This window comes from Seriola lalandi, unplaced genomic scaffold, assembly GCF_002814215.2.
Source record: "Seriola lalandi dorsalis isolate HSWRI2012SDOR001 ecotype SW California unplaced genomic scaffold, Sedor1 jcf7180002054678, whole genome shotgun sequence".
Classification (NCBI taxonomy): domain Eukaryota; kingdom Metazoa; phylum Chordata; class Actinopteri; order Carangiformes; family Carangidae; genus Seriola; species Seriola lalandi.
In genome coordinates this window covers 1,569,075-1,585,216 of record NW_019525231.1, presented here as the reverse complement: position 1 = coordinate 1,585,216, position 16,142 = coordinate 1,569,075, and the positions used below count along the sequence as shown (strand labels likewise).

General features: G+C 42.2%; 1 protein-coding gene across 2 annotated transcripts; it reads left to right on the top strand.

Moving 5' to 3' along the window:
• Positions 1–58: 58 nt before the first annotated feature.
• On the top strand, positions 59–16,142 carry micall1a (MICAL-like 1a). 2 transcript variants are annotated; one of them, XM_023422111.2, is made up of 16 exons: positions 59–981; positions 4,353–4,401; positions 6,885–7,026; positions 7,364–7,464; positions 8,667–8,815; positions 9,554–10,155; positions 10,241–10,301; positions 10,499–10,932; positions 11,988–12,337; positions 12,429–12,563; positions 12,686–12,812; positions 13,030–13,120; positions 13,724–13,797; positions 14,268–14,382; positions 14,468–14,514; positions 14,639–16,142. In XM_023422111.2, the coding sequence occupies exons 1-16, from the start codon at positions 836–838 to the stop codon at positions 14,770–14,772; spliced, it is 2,757 nt and encodes a 918-aa protein (XP_023277879.1). In that variant the 5' UTR covers positions 59–835; the 3' UTR covers positions 14,773–16,142. The 2 variants fall into 2 exon arrangements, with proteins under 2 accessions (XP_023277879.1, XP_023277878.1); XM_023422110.2 differs by having other exon boundaries at positions 11,946–12,337.

The following is a 16,142-nucleotide window of genomic DNA, read 5'->3' as shown; positions in this document are numbered from 1 at the left end:
GTAGCTCCCCCAGTTGGGCGCGAAGGGAAACAACAACATGACATTGGGTACGGTGGCAGGCAGACTGCCAATCGATGCAGCTAACATGGCTTGTCACTGGCACCAAGCAGGCTTGATCAACATTAATTGCCCGGGATGTGTTTTTTACTGTTAATTTTCTTGTCGCAAAGAGGGCGACAGGAGCAGCGCGCGGTGTAACGGACCTTTTAACCAGTGTTTTAACAGCCGTTGTTGCAGTGATTGCACCAACCAAAAACCGTGTTGTGGTCCATCTCAAGGAGGAAACTATCACCTCTGTCTCCTCGCCAAACTGCATCACGGAAGACTATTCTCACGGTGCCAGCGCCCACCAAAACAGACAAACCTGCAAACTGCCTACAGGAGCTAACAGCGGGATACCTGAGCTGGTTAACATTAGCTAACTTGGCTACGTCAAGAACTTTGTTGGCAAGCTACCGTCATCTGCTCTGGATATCAGCCGTGTTTTAACCGGGTGGCTCTGGTCAAAGTTCCAGTTTAGATGTTGTAACGTTATTCGCTGCCTGGAAAACTCGGTGCAGGAGATAAAGCGGGGGCATAATGCTTGTTGTAGTTGCAAAAGTTAGCTAACATCTAGCTAGCAAGCCGTGCTAGTCTTTTTAACGTGACTCACTGGCTGTAGATGAATGTAACGAATCGTATCATCGGGTGTTGCCTGCCTGTCGCCCCTTCACTGAAACGCTGGCGATGACTCGCCTATGACTGAAGAAAAGACTTTGCATTGTCTCCTGCCACGCCGGGGACAAAAAACGTCGATTTTATTTGACAAGAATACTTCGATTTCTGTGACAGCAGTATGATGGGATCCCTGAAGGCTCTCCAGGAGTGGTGTCGGATACAGTGTGAAAATTACAACGATGTGGAAATAAAGGACATGTCAACGTCCTTTCGGGACGGTTTGGCATTTTGTGCCATAATACATCGTTACAGACCAGATTTAATGTAAGTAGCCAGCAGTCTAACAATGTAACATTGCTACTAACTAACGTGACAGGCCATTGCAATCGAGAAATCACTTAACAATAATTTTATTGCCATTATAAACTGGTTTTGGAAATAGCATCTGGCTCCAGTCAAAGACGGACACATCTCTTTGAGGGGTGACAGGCTGCTAACTGTTGTCTTTGAATTTGTATTCCATGTTAATTCATTCAGGATACCAATGCAGAACATACTTAGTAGCCAGGAACTTATCTGCCCTAGATTATTCTGTGAAAAGTTTTATAAGGAATGTGATTATGTAAAGCGCCAGTCAACAAAGACTACAGTTTTTTCTTTTTTGAATAAATTTTAAGTAGAAAGCTTCGACATTAGCATGGCTGAATATGATTATGCTACTTGTTATATAACTTTTGCAGCAAAAAACATGCCATTTGTGTTATATTGGTCAAAACTGTATGTTTTAATATGTTTCTGTGTATGTTATATCATAGCCAAAACCACCAGTAATAATATTTTTATGAGACAGTGAGAGGCCAGTGTGCTGTAATTAATTCAGGCTGACAAGCCATACCCCCTCTGTAACAACACACCCCTCCTCTCTTCGTTTTACACCTACTCACACAGTACAGAAGCAACCACAAAGTACAGCAGCAGTGTCAGTGTGAGTTAAAATGGCTATTATAGGCATGAGGAAGTGATGACTTTCTATTGTCTTGGTATAGACCAAAAACAGAAAATATCATATCTTACTAATTTTTCAACTCTGAGCTGGTAGCTTGCTTACAGTTGTGTGTTCATCCAGCCTTGATCATGCTAAAAGTACAAATTGTGTTATTTATTTGACAACCTACCTATTTCTTTTTGAACTTACCTCCCAGATGAGGGGACCATCATCACCATCAAATAATTGGATCTTTTTTTATATTTTTTTATTATTATTATTATTTTTTGGGGCCTTTTATGCCTTTATAGACAGTGCATTAGAGAGAGACAGGAAATGGGGAGGCAGTGAGAGGGAGAATGACATGCAGCAAAGGGCTGACTCGAAACGGGGCCATCTGCAGCGATTACCTTAGCCTCTGCATATGGGGCGGATGCTCAACCAACTGAGCTACTCGATGCCCCAATTGGATCATTTTGATTTGAAAAGTTTCTAGTATTTGCAGTGTGACAGTAAACAGAAACTCGGACATTCATATGACTCACATTGGAAATGCATCTCTGTGGAAAAGCACTAGTCCCATGTAGCTGAATGGGGCCTGTGTATCTAAGTGTGTAGAGCAGCCTGTTGACAGCATCAGGATTAGTGGTTTGATTCCTACTGAAACAAGTTGGTGACCCTTGTTGTTGTACAAGGATTGTGTAAAAGCATCTGCTAAATGACATGTTATGTCCCTCCTCTGTCCTGGAGGAAAATGTGGTCTGATAGAATGATTCTAGACAGTAGGTATCTTGCTCATGCTGTTCACCTCTCAGGTGGTCCAGACTTTTGTGAGCAAATTGGACTATGCTTGGATGGCAGCAGAGCAAACATTCACTGGAGCAATCACTGGAGGACAAGTCAGTGAAGTGGAATATATCTGCATACACATCACAGCAGTAAGACTCAAAGTATGACAGTGGAGAAAATCCTAAACACACAACCTTTTGAGGTTTGTCTCTCCAATTTGTGTCCCAGCATGCGTCCGTCTTCAGCCCTGCGTGTAGACGCATTGGCCGAGCCAAAGTGCTCTGATCCAGACAGACAGTCCGTCAGGCTAATCTGCAGCTGAGACCTCCGCCTGTCAAACTGGATTTAACTCTAATGCTGGGCCGGGCCAATGTAGAGCCACCCTGCACTCATTGCAGCCAATGTATCCTCATCAAAATACATCACCCTGATCCAGAGGAGAGACGTAAGCACAGCAAATGGCCTCATCTTAGTTTCCTCAGCCGAGACCAGCGGTCACTCAGCTCTCTGGAGAGGGATTACATATGGCTGCAAGAAATCATCAGTGGCCTAGTTATCCAAACTGCATGAGACAGCACAGTCAAAATTGAATTTAAATTCAATTGTGTTCATATAACGCTCCTGATCAAACTGTCATGCAATTTAGCAGTGCACACACTCAGATCACCTATTTTGTTTTACTGCTTTGTTTTTTTGTCCTCTCTGAATTGAAACAACTCCTCTACTGAAATTACTGATTATAACTATAAATTTCATTTTTGACTGTCACAACAGTACTAAATCCCAATCCTCCTTACTGAAGCACAAACTTTTCCATCTGACTGAACCAGATCTAGCAGATATACTGGTTCATCCAGGTTTTCATCATGTGGATTTTAAATGCCTGACACACTCACATACACACACACACACACACACACCGTTCCTCAGCAGTCCTCTTTCCCAAAATAAACCTTGGAGCGAGACTCTGACTCACAGTGGATTAGGTTCGCAACTCAAATCACACACAGCCCTCCATCATCCGTGTCAGTGTCGGCTGGCACTGTCTGTTCTGTGAGGGGCAAATTTAAACTCCCAACAACAGTTTTGACAGTATTATTTTTAAGGTTCCATCTGGCTATGTTGGCAGACCTGCCCCAGTGGACTTGTTTTGACATGATCTTGATATTAGAGGTGCTGCTCAGTGTGTGTTTGTGACCATGGGAACTAGATTAGAGAGAACAGAGGTCACTTTGTGTGGCTCCAACACGGAGCTCATTCACAGGGTTTTGCCTTGTTGAGAGTTCCGCATGGTCTCCACAAGCTCTCACCAGGGTCGATGTGTTGTTTTTTCCACCATACTGTTGTCCTTCTGCTAGACACTTGAGTCAACATAAATTTACTTTATACACACAACCACACTTTCATCCCAGAACACCTCAGACATTTTCTAGTTTTACTGCAGGATGTTTACTGGTGAGAGAACGGCTTTAGTTCCTCGCTCCAGGCATTTCAGAGCACAGCCTTGTAATTATCAGCCCATCGCTCCCGTTTAGTGCAGCTACTTTTTTCCTTTTGTCCTGGCAGGTTTTCACATCAGACATTATTTATGTGTGGTTTGGGATCAATTGTCTGCAGCGGTAGCTGGGAAGCTTAGCTGAACACCATGTCTGCCTATCTTGCTGTCAAACCAATAATAGCTTTTTGATGGTTCATAGCATAGCTGGAAATAGGCCAGCAAGCTATATACAGTTCTGTACTGTAATAGCATGGCATGGACAGTTACTTCTTTATGATCTTCAGTATGATCTCTGTTCTAAAAGGAGATATCATGAGTTGCAGTTGTTGCAGGCTATGTAAATGTACAGACTGGCTACCTGCATGCTCAGCCAGGTCTCACATGTTGTTTTGAATTTTAACATTTATCCTCTTGTGATTCCAGAAACTTTGGCTTGCTGTCTAAAGAGAATGTCTACGAGAACAACCGACTGGTGAGTCAGTTTTACAGCTGTATGTTTCGAGGTTAGATCATTCCTCTGATGTTTTGTTGTATGGTGATGTCAGTGTGGCGGTTGGCCGTTACAGGGAGGGTGAGTTTAATCACCTGTGAGCTAATTTTTATCTATCACTTCCATCTGTTACTGCATGTGCTTCATTCAGCCACAAAATTATTAAGCCTTATAATTACATGCAGTCATGGTGGGTGTGGCTTCAGTGTGTTTGACTGTCTGTCTGGAGAGAAGTGTTACTTAATCCTGATGGACCCTGATGAGGGCAAAGAGGGAGGGAGCCAGAGCTTTCAGCATCCAAAAAGATTTTTTTTTTTTTTTTTTTTTTTTAAACGAAGAAAATCCTTGACATAAGCTTGTCCGGAGACCATGTAGAGAGGATTTTGAGTGTGGAAGTGCTGAATTTGCAGCTTTATATTATAAGTATAACGAATCCAAGAAATTTTTTTTATCGTATTTTCCTCGTTGGGTTTTTCCACATCTTCTGTAAGCCAACAGAACATTGAGGGATGAAGTGGGAGTCTCCACATCTTCAGTCTGAGCTGAGCTTTGGCAGCTCTTTGCTGCTGTTTACATTTTTTTTCATCCAGCAGCTTTCAGGGAAAGTGAGGCGACTGGTGGTAGCACCAGAAAGAAACTCTCAGTGTGCTGTTTGACATTTGCGTTTTTATAAATAAAGCAAGTACTTAACAGTATCCATAAGGCCCAAGCTTGAGTGATTAATCCATGACTGTTAATGTAGAGAGCATGCAAAGCTTTGAGGTCAGATATGAGCTTCTTTAATTTGGTCATGCTTGTTTCTCTCCCTGGATTAATTCTCTTATAGCCTTTTCATACAGGAGATGCAGGTATACTGACATGTTCAACCTGTGTTTGACCCGGTTCATATGAGACTGTTGTCAAAGGTTGATCCATTGTTGTCAGTGTTTGGGAGCTACTCTCAACCACAGTTCTTCACACATTACTGCAACACCGAATTACATTACACTGTATAGGCAGCAAATAAAATTACTACAACTGTCATTTTCAATTCCACTCGCTTGCGCTCTATTGCTGCCCCACCCATGTCATGTTGTCTTTCTTCTTTTTTTTTTTAAAACTTTTAAATGTCACGCACATTAAATTAAATTTAGCCCTATCCTCAATATACTGTAAATGACCTGGATCTGACCTCCTGTTGATCCATTTAGCAGGCATCACTGCATCAGTCTGACAGGACAGTGACTCATACTTGCATCCTGTTTTGGACTACAACAGTCATCCGAACTGCTTTTCAAAGTCTCTCAATTTCTAAAACTAAAATAGGTTCATGTGAGCTATTGATGTCTTTACCAAGAGCAGCAGTGTGCTTGTTTTGGTGACTGCGTTGGCATGTGGCTGTGAAATAGGTCTTTGTGGTGGATCATTAATATCATTAATAAGTCTACAGCATTCATTAGTGTTTAGTAGATTGGAGGACAATAGATGGGTAAAACTAAGAGGACAGAACCACTAAGTACAGGGTAGACTGCAGTACAATGCATTTTGATTAATTTAGGTTTGGTTCTCATGTTTAGCATTTGCTGGCCGGATTATGTCATGGTTGTGTAACTGCCAATGATTGTATCCGTGTTGTTATGTAACCCTACTCGCACTCTTCTTTCTTCAATGGAATTTTTCATTAGAGTGATGGTTATCCTCAAAGGACTAACCACTACATTGTGAACAAGTGACTGATGTTTTGGCAGCAGAGTTACATTATTCAGGGCATAAAGTATCTGCGGGTTGGTGAGTTATGGCAAGCATCTTGGTTCGTTTCACACATTAAAGATATTATTTTGTCATCAGTATGTTTACATGGAGACAAATAACTGATTAAGGGTTTAGCTTGATTAAAACATTTTCATGGTGTGTAGTAATCTAACTGTATATTGATAGCGTAACGAAAGGGTAGGTTCAGCCAAATTATTAAAAAAACATACTTTCTCACTTGCCTGTAGTGGTATGTAGCTGTGTGTCTAGTTTCAGTTTTATTTGCCGAGATTTGGGATATCAGTGTCTGAGATTTCTCCTGCCACCCCAGTACAATGAAGGGGAATGGATTTTTGTTTGTGCTGCTTGAAGCATTGTGAAGTCATATACAGTATGAAAAACAGACATCACTGTCATTCTCCATTACATTGTAAGAATTAGTCCCAAAACACTGATGGTAATTAGGACAAAATACTACAATCACTTCACTCCACTTCTAATCCAGGTCTGTTGGGTGAGTCTTATTTTGCCCATAATACGAGTTGGGTCACCTGGTCAAGGTGAAGAGATAACAGCTGCACTGATCAGATCACTGTCTTTGAGTATGATTGAATTATAGGCATGTATATAAACTCAACACTCCCTGTTTCTCAGCTTCTTTCTTATCTCCTACCCTCACCTACCTCTCTCATCTCCCCCTGTCCCTCCTTTTCTCTGTTATCGCCTCATTGTAGGCATTTGAAGTGGCCGAGACACAGCTGGGGATTCCAGCCCTGTTGGACCCAGAAGACATGGTGTCCATGAAAGTGCCTGACCGGCTCAGCGTCATCACCTACGTCTCCCAGTATTACAACTTCTTCAACAACAAGTCTCAAGGTTGGTGCCCTAAATTCAACTGGATTTGACTTGCAGCAGTGTGAACTCCATAAAAGACATTTGATAGTTAGATTTTAATCTTGATATTAAAAGCCCAGCAAGTTTTTTTTGACCGTACACTTAACAGGTATAGCCATTAATGTAATACAAGAGTACTACAATTTACAAAAAATCATTTTTTTAGTGTATTTCTCATCTGATCTTTTGAAAGCCATGTAAACTGTCCACTCCAACACATGTTGAGATGGAGCAACTTAACTTGTGGGTGTGACAACAACAACTTATTTAATTTGTTCCTGTCATTAACTGATGATTTCCTCTACTTCCTCTTTTACAGCAAACCCTCCTTGCATGAAGAGGCTGAGTTCTGTTGATCATAACGAGCCAGTCCAGAAAAGGACTCCGACCCCTTTGGAAGACAAAGTGGTTGAGTCTGAGGTGAGAACAAGACTTGGCTGCAGGAAAGGGCATAGAGATGTACCAGGAGGTACCCTCATGCATGTGTTGATTTTCTTCTTCTTTTTTTAATTTCTAAGGCCTGGTAGACTTTAGGCAACACTAAACTCTATATGCTCTGCATGCTAAAAGTATCTGCTGAACCTGCATGTTATAAAGCTATTAAAGTATTTTTAAGTAATATTTTGTTTATGGTTTCCCTTTGAGGCCCGGATAAGCACACTCACATATTTTTTTAGTAGTATATTGGTGTCTATCTGAAGCCTTGGAATATCTAATCTGCTATTTTTGGGGTATTAACTCATCAGATATGTACAATACAAATCCCATCCTGGCATTTGAGTACAACAATGAACAATATCCATATATGTTTTTTATAATCACCACTTCCTTGTGTGGGCTTTGTGTTGCACAGCAGGGGAAAAACAAGGTAGAGTAAGTCTATAAAGATAGCCTCTGTATCCTGTCTCTCTTTTCTTTCGCATGCCTTCAACTTCTTTCCTTCATCCCCATACTCCCATGTACTGCCACCCTCCTCCACAACTTCCACCCCACCCCCCCAAATTCTCAGATGGAAAACCATTCAACTCCCTCCTCTTCCTGTTCTTCTTCCTCCTCACATCTGATCCCCCCTCCACTCTCTGGTCCTGAGCCTAGGCAGTAGGATGGGGGTGGGGGGTGGGCTAGGAGTTGAAAGCAAAACAGTTAGGTCAGTCGTTTTTTTTTTTAACCATCTCTTGTACATAAGAGACTAACTGTTGTACTATTCTAACACTGTGTGCCAAGTTTTTGAATATGCTGCTTCTATCTACTTAATGCAAAAAACAAATGCCTAAAACAATATATCAATCCTAGAAATCAATCATATCCCAGATGTGTGACTCTTAGAGCCACTAACAAGAGCTGTTTGGATTTTTTACTAATTAACACTTTTTTATCATGACATACAATTGTGATTTTTAAATGAAAAAGATGCAGTAGTGAACCACATGAATCAATGAGCAGTAGATGTTGCAGTACCCAATCAGATGTAGTTAGCCTAAAAGAATGAACGGTCCACATCCTCAAATCCTGACTCCGTGTTTGATCTCCCCCCTCCCCCATTACTCTCCATCTTCCCCCCTTCCCCTGACGTCTCCGCCCTGTCCCCTCCCTGCGAACAATGTCCCGGTCATTTGCACTAGTCGAGCCAGCCAACGCAGACAGGTGTGGCAGCGTTTGCAGGGGCCAGGCGCAGCACGCTCAGCAGCACCTGCGCTGCCTGCCAGAAACATGTCCACCTTGTGCAGAGGTTTCTGGTGGACGGCAAGCTCTACCATCGCAACTGCTTCAGGTGAATGCTGCGGCTTACAGCTACTGACTACTACTTTATTTAGCTCTGAGTGAACACTACAGCCCTGTATTTTCTAACAATGTAATGAAAAGAATACACTTTTCATTTTCTTGAAGTTATAATCCTTAAGATTTCAGTCATGGATGACTTGGTGACACCCATGGTTTGCGGTGGTAACAGCAAGTGCAGTTTAATACTACAGTTTCATGCTTTGTTAGAAATACAACATAAGAGCAACTGGTTTATCTGTTTACAGTGCAGCCACACAAGCTCATATTGTTTAACTGAAGAGGTCAGGCGGTAATTGGCCTTTTTCTATCATGCGATAAAAACGCTATCCATGTTTCACTAGTTGAATGCTTTTAATTAGATTAGTTCACAGCAGGAGGAAGTGTTCAGTTTGTGTTACCAGTACATTATCATAATTTGTCAATTTGACAGACTCGTGGCACAAACAATGAAAACTACTTTGATTGGCTATTGATGAAAAAATGGCTGTAATAAATAGTGTCATAAATTAGGGTTTGATTTCATGAAAATCTTAAGACTTATAACTGAAGAACATTTAGTTCAAGTTCATTTTTTTTTCGTGTAAAACAATACCAGATTTCTGAGTGTATTTTGGTATATTTGTGCTTACTTAATAATGATTCATGGTTTGTAGCTTTATATAGTATCTCAACAGTCTTTGTGGCCCATTGATGATCTTACTGTCCTCCTGTGTCACTGTTGTCTCAGGTGCACAGAGTGTCACAGCACTCTGCTTCCTGGATCTTACAAATTGGGGAGTGACACCGGGGCTCTGGTCTGCACACATCACCTTGCAAGGCATGCTTTAGCCAACCAGAATGGCCGACCAGATCTTAGCAAAAAACCAATGGCAGCTCAGTCTGCCAGGATTGGTCGCAGCACAACTCCTCACACTTCGCCCTCTGAGAGGGACGAGGCCAAGACTCCATCCCCAGTGGGTCGAACAAACGATGCTGACATGTCTGCCAATGACTCTGTCTCAGTCACTCCTGTTCCAACAAGTAAAGCAGACTCTTTGGAAACATTAAAAGAGATGGATGGTAGTGGAGCGACAGAGGAGATGCCACGTTCTTCTTCTCCTCCGAACCCTTTTGACGAGAGTGATGAAGAGGAGGAGGGAGAGAAAGAGAAAGACACTCAAACACCAGACAAACATACGGCCAATGGGGACCTCCCCTCTGCACCTGTCACTCATCATGAAGGTGCCAGTCGGCCGGTGCCAGCACCTCGCAGGGTTTCTGAACCGACCCCTCCTCCTCGTCCCGCCCCGCGGGTTCGGTTGCCCCGAACTACAGACGGCCTTGCAGTGGGTGTGTGCTTATTGCAGGACATACATTATTATAAAGATAAATATACCATTTGATACTCATCTTGACATTTTATCTGAAATCACAGCTGAACATCAGAAGCCTCCAACTCCTCCCAAACCTCGAGAAAGATCACAGTCTCCTGGAAGGTAGCTCATTTTCCTCTTTTCCTGTTCATTGCCACCATTTCACCTGCCTTAATCGTATCAGCAGTCTTTCTCTGAATGACATCTTGTTATAGCATGCACTGTACTTGTTTGCTCCTCCGTGCCTCCATTTGGCTGTTGTTTTGTTGTCTTCCCCTCTGTGACCCCTCCATCCATATTTGTGTATCTTCACTGTCCAGCTTGTCGAGTGGCACCCATAAACCCAAAGACCCACCTTGGCTGGCCTTGGTCCAGTCAGAATCTAAGAAGAAGAAAGCCCCTCCCCCTCCCCCTGGTGGATTGGCAACACCTCCCAATACAGGCTCTCTGTCCTCTCTCAAAGGGGAAGGCTCCAGGCCCAGTACACCCCCTCCACCCTCCAACCCATTTGAGGATGATGATGATGATGATGAAAATAACGAGGTAGAGGAAGAAGAGGGGAGTGAAGGGGGTGCAATTCCACCCACAGTGGTGGCTAGTCACCCGTGGTACAGCATCACTCAGGCGGCTGATGCGACAGGTACAGAGACTCCCCCTAGTGGAGGAAGCTCATCCCGCTCTGCCAGCCCCGGGAGCGCAAGGAGTAAGAAACGTCCGGCACCCCGGGCTCCACAACCAGCTGCTGCTAATCTAGGTGAGTTTTATCAGAACAGCAAACATCTTATACTGGAATGAAATGCAAAAAGAACACTATAGATTTTATTCTGTATTGTCAGACAGATCATTGAGGGTCTTAAGGTAGAAATGAATAAGTTTGTGGAGGAGAACATGCGTCTGCTCATGCTATAGTTTCCTTTGCTGTCACTACAGGTTACTGTTGTATTTGGTTATTTATTGGAAAACTCATTTTTTGCAGTATTTTTGTAGAAATTAAACCATGATCTTAAAGTGTCCACATCATATAAGAATTTTAGCCATTTTAAACATACTTTGTTATTCATTGGATCAAATGTAATTGGACAAATTAAAGTAGTAATAAATATAATTGTATTTAATATTTGGCTCAGAGACAGAGTCTGCATGCATGCTTTATGGGACTGATGGCATATCATCTTGTGGTATGGTGATCTGTTGCACTGTGGTTGTTGTTGCACAATCTTCTATCAACCACTACACCCTCATATCTGCAAACCCATAACAACATACCAAACTGTTGGTGCATTGCTTTAGTGCATTATCTTGGCTGTGTCAGATTTTTCAGCCTCATCATAGTCTGCTTCCTCCCACTTCCTCCTCATCACTGATGTGTCCTCTCGTTGAGAGACTGCAGCCCACAAATGCAAATTTCACACCTACATTCAACTTCATGCCCTTTGCTTTGTCTTCTGCACATTGAGTGACAAAATATACCTCAACACTGATGCATAGTTTATATGTGTAAAGCTTCTACTCCTAAACGGTTCATTCACACACTTTCGAATATAAAATGCTTTTGTACTGCACAGTGACACTAAGGTGTGAGTACAGAGCTAAAGGAACAAAACATACCCTGTATGCAAATAATAATAGATGAGACAGAGGGATATTGTATATAGATGTTCATTGTTTTTTGTACTTTCCCCCATCCTCTCTTCATTTCAATCCACTCCAACTACTTCCTGTGTCATTTCTGCACTCTGCTGTTTTTACCAAAACCTTCTTCTTCAGTTCTCCCTCACTCGCAGCCCTCCTCTTGCTCTCCCTCTCCAGCTCTCAGCATAGAGAGTCTGTCCTCTGGCTCAGACCACAGCTCCTCCCAGCCCCCCTTGAGTGGCAGTGCCAGCAGCGACCAGGAACACGCCTTCACCAAAAGTCTCTCAGAGCCTTCCATCTGTTCACCGTGTGACTCTACGGCCTCCCCCTCCTCCTCCTCGACCGAGCGCCTGCCACATCCTTCCCCCAGCCCCTACCCTTCTCCCATGCCATCAAATGCCAGCTCAGCTCCAGCCACCCCACAGACCAGTCGCAGTTCGGGGACCAAAGGGGCTGGAGCCCCTCCACCACGACCCCTGACGACACCCAGCCCACTGGCCTCAGGGGGCACCCAATCACACATCAAGGTAATAGGACCACCTCCAAAAAAGCAATATAAAGCAATGCGTTTTGCACATTATATGAATTCAGAGGTCTGCCCTGCTGTTCTCATTTTAGCGGATATGTAAGGAGAACCCGTTCAACAGGAAAGCTTCTCCCTCCCCTGCTAAATCCAAAAACAGACCACCCAAAGGCCCTCGTCCTGCCAGACCCCCGGCCCCTGGCCATGGCTTCCCACTAATCAAACGCAAGGTATTAAAACTAAAGAATCAGCTTCAGCATAGAAGCAAAATGGTTAGAATGCACATTTCCAATTCTGGGTCAAACACAGAAGAAGTATTCAAATGACCCATTGTGTCCAAACCTCCCTGCAGGTGCAGTCGGATCAGTTTATCCCCGTGGAGGACATCCACGGGGAGATGGGTCAGCTGGAGAAACAGCTGGATGAGCTGGAGCAGAGAGGAGTGGAGCTGGAGAAGAAACTGAGAGACAACCCTAATGGTATCGTGCAACGCTTTTAGGGGTGTTCCTCGAGTCCCCACATGAAAGTTGCACTATATTCAAAACTGAAACATTACTTTCCTGGAGAATATGAATCACAAATTGTCACTTAGGCAAGAGGCAAAGTAGCCTAGATGCCTTTTATTTTGCCTAAAAAGAACAATAAATAGAATGTCAATTAAATATGTATCCTTCTCTTCCTCTGTTGTGATCACAGATGAGGATGAAGAGCACCTGTTGGTGGACTGGTTCACTCTGATCCACGAGAAACACCTTTTAGTCCGACGAGAGGCTGAGCTGGTGTACACGTGAGTTTCAGGCTGCAGGAAGAGGCAGATGTTTGAAGCGTTTGACCTCTGTGCCCATCAGTCATATAACCTGACACCAGAGTGACTCACAATCTGTCATGTGAATGTGACACCAGTGTTGCAGATTCCTTCAATCGTCAGTCACTTTAATTACAAATAACCGCTTCATTAATGAGTGAACTAAGATATGGTGGTTCTAATTAATGATGACACAGCTGTACGTGAGGGTTGAGACTGAAGCTGTGATTTCAGCCATTGTTTGGAGGAAATATGGTTGTGTGGAACAAAGTGAGCATAATGATGGACAGTGGAGAAGTAGATTGTGTTGTAGCAAAGTTTTGAGATGTTTCTGAAACAAAGTTGATTTTAACATCAAATAATTTGAAAGAGAAAATCTCAAACTATACATGGAATAGAGTCAGATAAGCATACATACAATATTTTTGCTACATAAGCTGTTTGAAAAAGTCTTGTTTTTAGGGAGGATGAGATGTTTTCTTAGTTGTTTCTCTGTTATTTCTTTACCTTGCAGAAGGTTGGTTAAAAGTAATAAATGGGAGGATACCAGTTTCTAACACACAGTGTGTATGTTGCTCACTGCAGGGCGAAGCAGCAGAACCTGGAGGAGAGGCAAGCTGATGTGGAGTATGAGCTGAGGTGTCTTCTCAACAAACCAGGTGTGCTTGGCCTTATCACGTATAGTCATATTCATTGCCTGTTTGCCTTGTGTGTTATGTGTGAGTCGTGTCACACTTTAGCTACACATCTACACACAGATTACACTAAAGAAGAACCACTCTATTCTGACATGTGCAACAAAAAACGCTTGATGTTAAACAATAGTATTTCCACTTCCATTCACTAAAACATGCCATACTTTAGAACATCAGTACTTGTTACATACACTGCATACACCCATCAACAGTGAAGGACTCTCCGGTGAGTTATCTGCTCTGACGATGATGTGCATTTACACGTTTACTTACTGGTGTTACTGTTGCATGGATAATTGATAAATCTTCCAAACACCTACAAAGTGTGCTCGTAACTCAATTCTGATATTTATTATATATATTATATAATAAATAATATATGAATAGTAAATGGTATACAATAAATAATTCATCAACTTCCCATTCCTTCTCAGAGAAAGACTGGACTGACGAGGACAAGAGCCGGGAGCAGGAGCTGATGGCTGAGCTGGTTACCATCATTGAACAACGCAACCAAATCGTCAACAACATGGACCAGGACAGACAGAGGTAATCAATAACTCTGCAGAGAGCCAGGTTGCACTGATCGGTGATGTTTGCAACTACCAGTGATCTAACAACCTTTCTGTCACAGGGAAGAAGAGGAGGATAAACTTATGGAGGCCATGCTGAAGAAGAAAGGTAGGAATGATGAGTCAGTTTCATTTGTAGCTGGTGAAAGACTCTTTAGTTGAGAGCAGTCACTAAACATTAGAACCTATGTGAGTTTTAATATCAATTTATTTCTTATTTTCTTCCTCATCAGACTTCCATAAGGAGCCGGACAGCGACCAGCAGAAGAAAAAAGCGCCAAAGTTCAAACCCATTAAGGTGCTGAAGCGGCTGAGCAATAAAGGAGAACCAGGCAATAGCCACAGCCCTCGCAAAGAGAAGAGCTGAACAACAGAGGACATATTCACTTCCAAGAGGATATGAGACTGTTTTAACAAGACTAAGGAAAATAAAAAAGGATGTGAGAAAAGAGGTACATCAGGTCAAGATGAGATGTCGTTTTCCTGTAAATGTCTTATTAATGACTCTAAAGTGCAACCCAGAACCCTCTCCCTGCTCATGTCTTACTTGATGCTTCTCCAAAAAGTCTCTTCAGTGACTATTATCTGTTGCCTTTGTGTGTTAAGACAGTACAACTACTCAAGTGCTTTAAGAGCTGATGTATTTGCAAGCTCTCTGACCTTTCAAGCTAGTGAAGTTTAGATTAGGTTTCTACATCACTGCACTGATTTGTTGTATGTTCTCGCTTCACTTTCCCTGCATTGCACAGCCACTCTGCCCTCAAGGTTCAACAGTCTGTCAGTTCACCTTGAATGAATCAGTTGGATGCAATTTTATCCCTGGTATCTAATGAGTTTTTAATATGTTTTACTCACACCTTGAAAACCCGTCTCCTGTGCTCGTTGTGTTCAAAGGTCAGTAGATGGATATCTGAGAAGGAATTACGTCATGTCTGGTTTGAGCCTGTGGTACTAGTGAAAGTAAAAGGTTTTTTTTTTTTTTTTTTTTTTTTTAAAGATGAACCCTGCTTTAAATTTTGAAACATCTACCCTTGAACGAAAGGTCAATGAACAATGGGATACATAAACGGTTCTAGCTGCTTCATTGTGAATGTTTGTTGTTTTCGTCATTTTTGTAAATGCATACCATCAAACACGTGGATGAATGCAGACACAAAAGTGGGATTCAAAATCAGACAGACTGAGAAAAGTTGTGGAGGACAGTGATATAGAAATTACTAAACTGCAGATGTCTGGTAGAAAGTTTTATTAATATGAAAGGTCACACATGCAATAATGAATATTAGAAAAGGCAGATATTCAATATTTTAACAACTGTATATGACAGTTTTAACCATTGGGGGAAACCTGAATATGCAATCATTAATTTATATTTTACTATGCCTTTTCCTTGTTTCAGTGTTTTGCCTTTTTAAATTGGAAAAAAAACATGTTAATATTGAGACTGTATGAGTGCCATTATTTAATTGCATATGTGGATTAGCGTCATTTAGCTAATGTAAATGCCCATATTGTTTACGCATTCTGTTCCTGTTTTGGCATTGAGATTGTCTGGTTTAACTCCATTTTAAATGGTAATCTCTGTTGTGTCTGTTTCTGCTCTGTGCCTGTCTTCTTGTCCAGCTGAAACCAAGGGCTTCTGTAGCGCTATACATTGTCCTAAAGCAGCAGCAGGATTATATAAAAATATTGACACTGGAAGGCAGAGAAATAAAATAAGTTAATGCAAATAGATAA

Bases quoted from the DNA above. Each gene is read 5' to 3' on its own strand.
- micall1a (XM_023422110.2), top strand. From the start codon at position 836: ATGATGGGATCCCTGAAGGCTCTCCAGGAGTGGTGTCGGATACAGTGT. The intron at 12,813-13,029 runs GTATCGTGCAAC...TTGTGATCACAG, and splicing joins ACTGAGAGACAACCCTAATG to ATGAGGATGAAGAGCACCTG. The intron at 13,121-13,723 runs GTGAGTTTCAGG...TGCTCACTGCAG, and splicing joins GAGGCTGAGCTGGTGTACAC to GGCGAAGCAGCAGAACCTGG.